At 34.0% G+C, this 12,616-nt stretch overlaps 1 protein-coding gene across 4 annotated transcripts in view; it reads left to right on the forward strand.

Annotated features, from left to right (window-relative positions):
- CDKL5 (cyclin dependent kinase like 5) overlaps positions 1-12,616 on the forward strand; it is a 295,365-nt gene that overhangs the window by 114,532 nt on the left and 168,217 nt on the right. For all 4 annotated transcript variants that reach the window (XM_016424756.2, XM_001380680.4, XM_056808681.1 and 1 more), the window contains one exon: positions 1,064-1,098. In XM_016424756.2, coding sequence (XP_016280242.1) covers positions 1,064-1,098 — 35 coding nt within the window. The remainder of the gene's footprint in view (positions 1-1,063; positions 1,099-12,616) is intronic.

Here is a 12,616-nt window from a genome sequence, read left to right on the forward strand (position 1 = left end):
ACATGAAGCTATATAATATGGATAATATCTTCCTATGTACTACAGATATTTTCCCTTTTTGTTTAATTTCTGTTCCAAAAAGGAAAATAATTTTGCTAAACACTTATGCCAATAAATAAGGTAATTATTTCATTTGCACAGGAAGCATTTTATTTCTGTCCCTCTTTCTAAGTTCACCTTCCTTGATGAATTTATTCTTCATCACAAAAGAAGTAGTTAGAAATTAATATTTTGTGTTAGATAGCATTGGGTAACAGAATACATTTCCAAGGAGATAGTAAAAAGTTTTTCTCCATGATCAAGTTGGCCATATACTGGGGAAATCTGTGACCAGATTGGATGTTCTGTTACCATGGAAATGTGAAATGAATTTATTTTTTTCTCCTGAACTTCAGAGATTCTAGATTCATGTTGGCTGTAGATGGATTGTTTATTCCCTAGAATTTAATGACACTTACTGCTAGGTATAATTCCTGTTGTGCTAAATGTGAATGAGGATTTTTTCCCCTCTACTCTAATGGATATTCAAACATTCTTTAGTCAATTTAAGCATGTCATGGATCAAAATATTTGCACTTAATGTAATTTATGATTTATATTTGATCTTCCTGAATGGAAGTAACTAGTGGATTTCAAAAATACGAATTAATTTTCAAGCACCTAGTATCATTTTATTAAATTATTTATTATTTGATATTGATAAAGGAAATTCTGATGTTCTGAAATAATTGATATTTCCCCCAAAATTGAGAGCTTAATACCAGTTATTTAAGTACATGTAGTATTCTATAATCTTGGGCCACTGTTAGTAGATTCTTTCATGTCAAGAAGACCTAAAAATATTTGTTGAATTGATTTTGGGGGAGATGACTTGAAATTATCTTTAAAAAATTTTTTACCATATTTTTATATGGTTGTCTCACTTGCCACTGTAAGTGTTTTATTTTAGAAAGCATTGCGATTTACTGATATTGATAGTCATGAATTTATATAGACTGAGGGTTTAGCCTCTCATTGTTCTAGTATATATGCATTTATTAATTTTTCTTTATTTTTATTATAGGAGCCTATGGGGTTGTACTAAAATGCAGGCACAAGGCAAGTAGAGATTTTTTAAAAATGCTTATTTTTAACTGTTTTGAAACTAATTTGGTGTCTTATGTTTGTGAGCACTTTGTACTATTTAGAATTGAGTTTTATAACTGAAATTAAAATTACTATGTGTATACAGAATAAGAAAAGAAGTATGATAAACTTCCACATCCAGTGCAGATCTTTTCCTGTTTATAAAAGATTTATGATCTTTAGGCTCTTTAAAGAAGTTGCATTATTATTGTTGGTTGGGATAAGAGGATTATGCAGAATGGAAACTAAAAGATTTATTTTTGTGTTAAGGTTATATATAAATATTTAAGATCAAGGAGGAATTTCATTAGATATTATTCCACCTGACCTACAATTTTCTAAAGTCTTAGGAATTTAAATGTAGATTTCAAGAGGGAAAACAAAAAATTAGCATTAACATGGGATGATTCTCAAAGATAGTTGCAATCTCCCTTGAAATGATTTATATTTGTAAGATACTTGACTATACAAGAAGTTGTTCAGATAAAATATATGGAATTTATGCAACTGGTATTTATTGGATAGCATCTAGTACACAAACAGTAACCATAGGGTGGCCAATGTTGAAGCTGTTCAGCATCTTGTTTCTTTAATGATAGTGATTATGATATGACACCCAGTTGTGTTGTACTTTATATTCACAAGTTGTTAGGGTCTGGGTTTTATCTTTTGACATAAAGTATGAGCTTGGGAATTTAGCAAGAGAATTTAAGTTCTAACATAAACTTATTTTACAAGGGATGAATTTGTTTCAGTTTTTTATTTCCTTTACAGATCTCTATGTGCCCTTCCTTAAAAGAATTTAATCTGAAGAACTAATGGTTTTCTTTTAAGACTAGTTTCATTTTTCAAGTAGCTTATCTTTTAATTCATTACATATTACCACCATAAATGCATGTTCTTGGGTTATAATCACCTAGAGTATGTATTTGATCATCTACTTCCTAGAATATTTTTTGGCAGGGAAATACTTTTCTAGAACTTGGTTAAAGGTGCCTAGGAATTTAAAATAACAATGAAAGGAAATCAGAATAAGCTCAGGACCTCCAGGACCTTTTAAAGAATACATTGTATAGTTATTTTGTAATTATTTTAATTATTCATCTTGAAGCATTTAGAGATACTTCGGCTTTTTAAAAGTAAAATTCCTGAGAGGCTTGTCCTGAGGAAAAAGATGATTAGTGTCCAGTGTTAAAATATATGATTACTCCTTGAAGAAAAGATATTTTCCTGCTGTTTTGGTCCATTTACATTCTCTAGCAAATGGAAGCTTTAGTCCTAAATTTGAGAATTCATTGTCATATATGGAATCTGAATCACCTAGCTGTTAAATATTGTCTATTAGAGTAAGGATTGAACCTATAATTGTTTAAAGTTATTTTGAAGTGAGGAATTTCTCTCTTCTAATACATGTCAGTAAAACATTAAAGGTTTGAGTGATTTAAATGAAGTTACATCATGACTTTGTCAAAGGTGAGACTTGAATTTTCTGTCTTCAAAGCCAATTCTCTATCCTCTTTTTCACTGAGAGTTTTTTCTTTCAGATTACATAACAACTCCATCCTTACTTTTCTCTCTAACTTATCTCATCTTTGGGATTGGAGACCAGATCATGGAACTCTATATTACTGTTACTTTATTTAAGCCTTTTACTCTTTCCTTGGGGAAAAAAATATTTTTCACTGAGAATTATAAGCTTTCCTTTGTATCTGGATAGCTCACATATTCAACTATGATGATGAAGATAAAGTTTCTGTTTCAATTCCTGTATAAGCCATTTATCTTTAATTGATTCCATAGCCACAAACTGCATTTATATTGTGGTGAATAAGAAATTGTAGATGGATTCAACAACTCAGTCTCATTTATCAACAATTCATTTAATACCTAAAATACATAGGTCCCTATATGAAATGGTAGGAATAAAAAGACTAAAAATGAAAAGATCGCTGTCCTCAAATTGGTCATATACGATTGGGGGAAGCATGTATGCCAAAAAGTAACTTTAGGGTTGGTGGCAAGGAAGAATGCTAACAATTTGAGACTTTAGGCAAGGATTTCATAGAAGGTGGAACCTACACTGCCACTGAAAGAAAACTAGGAAGGGTACTAGAAAACTTATGAGGAATCATGAAGAAGAATATTTAGTGCATGAGGATTGGCACTATAAAGGCACAGATTTGGAAGATGGTCTGTTATCTTTGGAGAATGGAACAGAGACCATTTTGGAATGTAGAAAGTTTTACCAGAGCCAGACTGTTAAGGAAATAATTGAAAAAATTTTGGAAAGGAAGGTTGTTGCTTGATTGTATTTTATTCAAGAGGAAGCCAGTGAAGCTTCTTTAGTTGGGGAGTAACACAGTCTGACCTGTGCTTTTGGAATATTAATTTTGGAGCCATTGGCCAATTAGAATCAGGAAAACAGACCAATTAGGCTATTGCAATTATCCAAGTAAGAAATATTAAGATCCTCAACTTAGGTAGTAGCAGTGTGAGTGGAGAGAATGGGTCAGATGTGAGAGATAGAATCCATAAGCCATGTTTCAAGGAAGGGAATGTGGGAGAATGGAGTCAAGAATGGAGTCAAGAGTGGTTTGATGTAGGGGATGTGGAAGAATGGAGTCAAGAATGGTTGCAAACTTTGGTGACTAGAATAATGATGATGTTTTCTATAGAAGTAGGAAAGTTGGAAAGAAGGTTCAATTTGGAATCTTTTGAACATCTTAAATCTGCCATATCTGTAGAGCTTTCAGATAGAGATTCTACCCTGTATTTGAAAGTCATTTGTATAGAGATAATAATTGAATTCTGGGAGTTAATGAAATCCCTGAGGGAATGTATAGAAAAAGAAGAGAGCAAAGTCCTGGGTTAGAAGGTGTGGATATTGAACTCCCAAAGAGACTGAGGAAAAACTAACCAGGTGGGAAAAGAACCAGGTAAAAGGGGAAGCAAATTGGTGTCAAATGCTATAGTGCAGTCAAGAAGGATTAGGATGATTTTAGCAATTAAGAGATCATTGGTAACTTTGGAGTTTCGGCCAAATGGTGGTATAAAACCCATTACTAGAGGATGAGAACTAGTGGAAGGTGAGAAAGTGGAGGTAATTGAGTATAGGTGACTATTTTATAGGAGATTCGATGTGAAAGGGAGAAATGTAGAACCAGAACATTTATCACTATTAATGGAAAAACAGTTCTAAGTGCATGCTGTGTTGATAGTGTGGCACAGTAGCGGTCTCACATGTGTTTTAAGGTGGGGTAAAAAGCCTAGCTCTTAAGAAAGACAGAGAAAAGCATCAGAGCCTACCACTGTGCAAAAATAAAATACCTTATATGAAATTTATTGTTTGACAGAACATTTTGTAGTTGTTATTGTATCACTTTAGACTGCCAACAGAGAAGACTTAAGTTTGAAATAGAAAATAATCACACTTGCATTTTAATAACTAATGCCACCGGAATTCTGTCCTGTCACTTAATATATATCACTATTCTATGGACACTTTATATCTGTGGTTGTTCCAGGTTGTCTTTAAAGCTATTTCTTTTGCATTTAAAAAAGTTATCTTCTACAAGGATTGAAGCATTACCTTTATTCCTGTGTTGGACATTCCTCTAGGCACAGGCGATATTAAGATTTGGATCATTATCCTTCCATATTAAGTGCTTATTCTAGTTTGGAAGACAGAACTCCTAAATATACACATTTTAGTGAAGTAGTACCTTCTTCATATAGCCTCTTTTGATTTTGCCCCCTTTCCAGTTGCTTTTGGCCTCTTTCTTCTCATATTTTTGATTTGTATTTCTCTGTAATGTATTTTATTAACTTATGTTATTTCCCTCAGAAGAATGCTAACACTCAGAGGGGAAGCACAGTCTTTGTATACCCAGGGCCTAGCACAATGTCTGGCACATTAAACAGGTACTGATTACTACATTAATAAAATAAATAACCATACGAGGGCTGATATAGTCTGGCCATTACCTTTTTTCCTATGGTATTTATATCGTCTAAACAGGAGGCTCCCACAAGACCAGATCCCTGAATGCCACCTCTTTCTATTTTACAATAGCTAAAAAGGATGACTCTGGGTGGAAAATTTTAGGCATAAATTAATGCTTAACTTAGAGTAACTGAACTCATTTTAGAATCAGCAGCTGTTTAGTCAGACTTTCTACAGTGTCTTTTTTTTTTCCAGCTAAAATAGACTTTCAAATCGAAAACCTAAAATTCAAAAATAGAACCAGATTTGTGCTGCTCTTAGAATGATTTAGGATCTAAGAACAAGTGTACAGATCAAGATACCCAATTGTGGAGAATTAATGGGGATATTAGAATACTGTATTATTTATAATACAATACAATTCACCATATATTTTGGATGATGTTTTTGAAATTTAATAAGAAGTGCTAACAAATTTGGTATCTTGGAAAATTGAAAGATTTTTAAGCATGCCTAATTCTTTTTTTCTTTTTTTTGGTATTGGGGGTGCTTATAGTCTACGGCTATCTAATTCTAAACATACATAAACATTGTATCAGAGGAAATACAAAAAAAAAGTCATAGGCTTCATCAAATTTGTGATTATAGCCATAGTTTGTTGATTTGGTCATTTATTCAAAAAGTGGCTATCTTTTATGACTATGACATGATATTAAATTTTTCCAGGCTTGCCAAAGATATCAGACATGTTCCTTTACTTTATTGATACTTATTCTATAGAATGGAAAGTAACTGAACTCTTCATATATTTAGCTCATTTTTATTCTATATGCATTTCTAGCTATAGATAGAAATGGTAATCGCAGCAAATGTCAAAATTGGCTTTTGATCAGTTTCTAAATAAAACTATACATTTCCACTCACACTGATGAAAGTTAATCAGTTCTGAATGCTTTTCATCTGGAGGTATGCCTTTTGTGGACATTCTGTCCATTTGAAAGCTTGTCTTTTTATATTACTTTGGAGACATGATTTCATTTCACTAATTACAAAACATATACACATACACCAGTATGTATTGTAGTCAAAATAGTGGATAGAGCTGAGCTGAAAGTAGAATGAAGGTCTGGAGCTGGAGGTCCAGATTGCTTTAGGCAACCATATAGATGAAATGTCAGGTAAATTTTGTAGAGTAGGAGGCACAGGTTTGCTGTTATATCATCTTGCTATAGAGATGTTATAGGTGATAGGAATGGTAGCCAACTCTGAGAGAAACATGAATAAAATGAAATATGTGTTTTGTGTCCTGTGCTGAAATTTTTTTAAAAATAGGAGATAGATTTCTTTTACTTATATAAGTAAAGGTCTAATTGGGACAGGATAATCATACTTATGCTATATCTCACAAGGTTTTTGTGAATTTCAGTGAAAATAATATCTGCAAGTACAAATGGATGAAACGACACTTTTTGGGTAGTTTTTTAGTATGTTTATTTTTGGAACAACTACAGTAGCAGACAGTATAGTAGGGATGATATGCACATTATTCTATTCTCACTTATTCTTTGTGAGTCTTTATATTTTGAAAGTGATTAACTTCATGAAGTTTGGAAATTATTAATATTTTAGAAGGCCATATTTATTTAAACCACCAAATTTTTATAGAACAATGTTACATCTAGATAGTTGTGAACAACAGTTTTGTTTGTGATATTACTATGCTCCCAGTATAGTTTGTTGATTGAATTATACAGGATAATTTGAGTTATCTATTTGTATTTGGATGATTTTTCATTTGTCAATTCATGAAAAATATTCTAGTGATTAGTTCATGATTTTTTAGGTTTTTCAGAGGGGATAAATTCTTAAAAGTCTGCAGTGGTATCTGTGGCAGTTTCTCTGCTGTTTCCTTGTATAATTCGCATTGATCACTAAAGTCCAGATTCCTTAAGGATAATCCATCTCTAGATTCTGTTAGACAGTGACCTGTTGTCATAATAAACCCCATCCATTTATGAAAATGAATTTACCAGACTTAGCCAGTTGTTCAACACTTTTGTTGTTGGCTTAATTCATGTCAATGTTGCCCATTGAAGGCCTTTTTATTTCATCATTGTGTCTTACCTTACAAAAGACTATTTACCTAAAAATAAATCATTCCCTTTGTATTCAACAATGTTGGTGTTGTGCATGTGATTAATATTTTACTAATTGCTCAGTAAAATGATGTTTTGTTGTATTTCTTTTTTTTTACCTGAGAATTGCTATCAATTTTTTGGGGGGGCCATGGAAGTGTTAGTCTTTCTATTGCTGCCTTTATAGCCTTGCATTTTATTCATATTTTATGAATTTTTGTGAAGAGACTTTTCTGTCAAAAGTCCATTTTACCATTCTAAAAGTATATGTTATAATTGTGTCTCAGTTACTTTAAACATATTCATCCTATTTAACTTTGATTTCAGGATTCTAGTAAGTCTCTTAATGTATTCACTGATAGCCATCTCCCTTGATATGTTTTGCTTAAGATTTATTATTATTGTTCTTATTATTTTATTCTTATCTTTTTTTAGTGGTGTTCATGTATAAATAGTTCTGGTATAAATAGCTTTCTGATTCCTTTACATTACAAAGGTAAATGAAATAACTACTTTTCAAAGTTAGATAAAAGAAATTAGACTATAAGCTTATTCTGTATAGTTTATTAGAAGCATCCTTGGTATTGTGACAAGGAAATCACTTTAAAAGACTGATATATATTAATTTAAAGTCACCAAGGAATTCAGCTATGTAATTCCTAAATGAAAACTCGCCGTCAGCCTTTTATAGAATTTAAAAACAAACAGGAGGAAGAAAGGAATTAGAGATAGAGAGAGAGAGAGAGGAAGGGGAGAGAAGGGAATAGGGCTTAAATACCCCCTCTGTTTAGGCTGGGCCAAAAGGCCCAAGCCCTTAGATAGCTGGGGCAAAGAAAAGAGATCAGTCCCTATTACTCACGTGACCAAAATGGAGAAACAGTCTCAGGGGACTCCACCTCCAGCTTCCTTCAGAGCAAGCTTCTCAGAGCACCTCTCCAACCACTCAGAGCCAAAACTCTCCAACCCCCCCCCACCCCCCCAGTCCTCAGACCCCTCTATCTTTAAGGAAACCATCCAAGTTCCCTCCCCTCAGTTCTCACATCTACCAATCACTGTCCATCATTTTCCCTGTGCCAATGGTGGCTCTAGCTTAACCCAGGACCGCCCATAGGTCTGTGTGGCTTTGCACATGTCTGTTGAAGGTCATATTCTCAAATAATTAAATCTTGATCTATGCTACAGCCCTTCCTAAATATTGTTACCCTGAGTAGGGTAGAGATTGGAATAATTAAATTTTGATCTATGCTGTAGCCCTTCCTAAATCCTGTTAGGACTGAGTAGGGTGGAGATTGATTCCAAGTATCTCCATTGTATCAATTCTAAAATCAATCATGACTCAAAGAAATTCCTGTTCTGTGCTTAAGCATAGGTCAAAGCCCTTTCCATTGTTCAGCAAAAGGTTTCTGTCCTAAAGTAATCTTAAGAAGGTAGGAGGAGGAACCTCCCATGCCAATGGGGTTCACATTCCAATAGCCAAGACCCACTATCAATAGGAAATATTTCAAGTATGAAATTTCCCAATGGTGAAATTTCCAACATTTATAAGTCTAAGAAATTTTAAGGTTTACAGTATATAACACTGGTAGCAGAGCATAAGTAGGCATGATGTCATCTTACTCTGTTTCCACATCGTTTAAATTTCAGTAATATTTATACTTTGAAAACTTTTCATTCCATTTATCTTATTGATTATAAGTATGTGGGATATATTGAAAGCCACTCTTCTTAATTTTTTAAAAATAATATTTTATCTGAGTGATCATGAACAATAATTTGATCTGATAATGGTCTGGTTCTGTTATAGTTTGTTTATTGGTTGAATTCCCCAGGATATTTGTGGTAAGAAGAATGTCTAACATCTCTTTTATTCCCTTTTTGATGTGGAAGTGTTAATTTGTCTATAGTAACTTGGGGTGAATGGGCCCTATACATTATTGTTATAGAACAGTGTAAGAATTTATATGATTAGGTGATTGTGTAGCACAAACTAGAAACATTAAATACTTGTCAGGTTGACTTAGTGAGAATGGAGAATGAAGCCATTTAGATTTAACAGTGGGAGACAGTTTACCAGATCTTTGTTGAGCAAATGGATTTGTAAAATGGCATGAAATGAGTTGAAGGAGGACTCTCAAAGTATTGAATTTAGTCAGTTGGTGAGTAGTGTTGCCATAGTAGTTGACAAAATGATGCTTCAGCTTCAGGCATTTTGAACCTGAAGTGACAGTAATACAACAGCAAATCTACAAGCATTTCTTAAAAACTTACTAAGTGCTAGTCACATAGTATAAGGGATAGATAGAAATGGGAAGACATATAAATATCCCTTTTCAGAGGGAACTTACTAACCAAAAGGTGAGTCCAAATGGTGGAAGTGTTTTTGTTGACAGCTGAGAGGCAGGAATTGGAATAGTAGTTTTAAGAGTTAAGTCAGTTAAAATATGTTAGTCACAAAGTTGGATGAACTTCTTGGAGTGAGAACAATGGAGGGAGAATATAGAGCTGAGGATTTATGATTAAAATAGAATAACTGTCAGTAATCAGAAGAGTAAAAAGACTTTAAAGAAGAGTATATAGTTATCAAAGCTAAGGAAGTAAATATTTTCAAGAAAGTAGCATCAGATATCACATAAATTTCAAAGCTAAGGAAGGAAATATTTTCAAGAAAGTAGCATCAGATATCACATAAATTTCAAGGAGAATAAGGACATAGAAGGTAAATCAACATGGATTTTTCTGAACTCATTTCATTATTAGGTATATTTGAGTAACAAAGGTTAAAGCAATGCTTTAAAAAATACTTGGTAATAAATATCCCATCCTCTTGGCTCATTCTTCTGTTCTTTGTTAGTTTTCAGAGCTGCAGACATATATTTTGTCAATATTTGGTCAGTTGAGGTGATGCATTGTTTGGCTAAAAAATGGCTCACCACTTGACCCCTAATTGCTTACTCTACTTACTGAATCACTATTTCATTCTCTGCCACATGGACAAAAAAAGCATGGAATACTTGAGTCAATGAATCTCTGCTATGAGTTCTGCCTAAGCCTTGGATTGTAACATTTAATTTAGTTTCTCTACTAAAAGTATTATATTTTTAGAGGTTTATTAAAGATTATTAGAAATCAAGTATAAAGAAATACAAAATAAGAAAGCACGTGCCTAGGGCACATAACCCATTCAATTTCACTTACTACATCTTGAGAGATGCGTGTGCTTAGAAGCGGAAGCAGAGATAGCAAGTAGGCGGTACAGTCAGTTTAAATACCCATGTTGTTCTCGGCCCAGGTGGGTATCTCAGGTGAGATTATAGGGCATTCTGGGAAGTGCCAAGGACTTCTGGGGATTGAAGTCTGGGGTTCAAATCTCCATTTTTACAGGATGAACACTCAGTAGAAGTCTTTTCATGGGCAAAGGAAATAGAAATCCAAAGATTCCAGGAAAAGTATGACTCTACATATTCTCCAGCTTACTTGAACCTTCCTATGATTGCCTTGTATTCTTGTCTTTCCAGGGATTCTTCAAAAGCCAGGCAATGGTTGAAAATAACAAGTAGAGTATATTTAATTTAGGTGAATAGGCAAGTTGGTATTTTTTTTTTATTTTTTTTTTAAATATATTTTATTTGGTCATTTCCAAGCATTATTCGTTAAAGACATAGATCATTTTCTTTTCCTCCCCCCCCCAAACCCCCATAGCCGACGCGTAAGTCCACTGGGCATTAGATGTTTTCTTGATTTGAACCCATTGCTTTGTTGATAGTATTTGCATTAGAGTGTTCATTTAGAGTCTATCCTCTGTCATGTCCCCTCAATCTTTGTATTCAGGCAGTTGCTTTTTCTCGGTGTTTCCACTCCCATAGTTTATCCTTTGCTTATGAATGGTGTTTTTTTCTCCTGGGTCCCTGCAAGTTGTTCAGGGACATTACACCACCACTAATGGAGAAGTCCATTACGTTCGATGATACCACAGTGTGTTTGTCTCTGTGTACAATGTTCTCCTGGTTCTGCTCCTCTCGCTCTGCATCACTTCCTGGAGGTTGTTCCAGTCTCCATGGAACTTCTCCACTTTATTATTCCTTTTAGCACAATAGTACTCCATCACCAACATATACCACAGTTTGTTCAGCCATTCCCCAATTGATGGGCATCCCCTCATTTTCCAGTTTTGGGCCACCACAAAGAGCGCAGCTATGAATATTTTTGTACAAGTCTTTGTGTCCATTATCTCTTTGGGGTACAGACCCAGCAGTGCTATGGCTGGGTCAAAGGGTAGATATTCTTTTGTCGCCCTTTGGGCATAGTTCCAAATTGCCCTCCAGAATGGTTGGATCAGTTCACAGCTCCACCAGCAATGAATTAATGTCCCTACTTTGCCACATCCCCTCCAGCATTCATTACTTTCCTTTGCTGTTATGTTAGCCAATCTGCTAGGTGTGAGGTGATACCTCAGAGTTGTTTTGATTTGCATCTCTCTGATTATAAGAGATGTAGAACACTTCTTCATGTGCTTGTTAATAGTTTTGATTTCTTTATCTGAGAACTGCCTATCCATTTCCCTTGCCCATTTATCAATTGGAGAATGGCTTGATTTTGTGTACAATTGATTTAGCTCTTTATAAATATGAGTAATTAAACCTTTGTCAGAGGTTTCTATGAAGATTTTTTCCCAATTTGTTGTTTCCCTTCTGATTTTAGTTATATTGGTTTTGTTTGTACAAAAGCTTTTTAGTTTGATGTAGTCAAAATTATTTATTTTACATTTTGTGATTCTTTCTATATCTTGCTTGGTTTTAAAGCCTTTCCCCTCCCAAAGGTCTGACATGTATACTATTCTGTGTTTACCCAATTTACTTATGGTTTCCTTCTTTATGTTTAAGTCACTCACCCATTTTGAATTTATCTTGGTGTAGGGTGTGAGGTGTTGATCTATTCCTAGTCTCTCCCACACTGTCTTCCAATTTTCCCAGCAGTTTTTATGAAATAGTGGATTTTTGTCCCAAAAGCTGGGATCTTTGGGTTTATCGTATACTGTCTTGCTGAGGTCGCTTTCCCCCAGTCTATTCCACTGATCTTCCTTTCTATTTCTTAGCCAGTACCAAATTGTTTTGATGACTGCTGCTTTGTAATATAGTTTTAGGTCAGGGACTGCAAGGCCCCCATCATATGTGTTTTTTTTCATTATTTCCCTGGATATCCTTGATCTTTTGTTCTTCCAAATGAACTTTGTTATGGTTTTTTCTAAATCAGTGAAGAAGTATTTTGGTAGTTCAATGGGTATGGCACTAAATAGATAAATAAGTTTGGGTAGGATGGTCATTTTTATTATATTGGCTCGTCCTATCCATGAGCAGTTAATGTTTTTCCATTTGTTCAAGTCTAGTTTTAGTTGTGTGGCGAGTGTTTTGTAGTT

Source organism: Monodelphis domestica, chromosome 8, assembly GCF_027887165.1.
Source record: "Monodelphis domestica isolate mMonDom1 chromosome 8, mMonDom1.pri, whole genome shotgun sequence".
NCBI lineage: Eukaryota > Metazoa > Chordata > Mammalia > Didelphimorphia > Didelphidae > Monodelphis > Monodelphis domestica.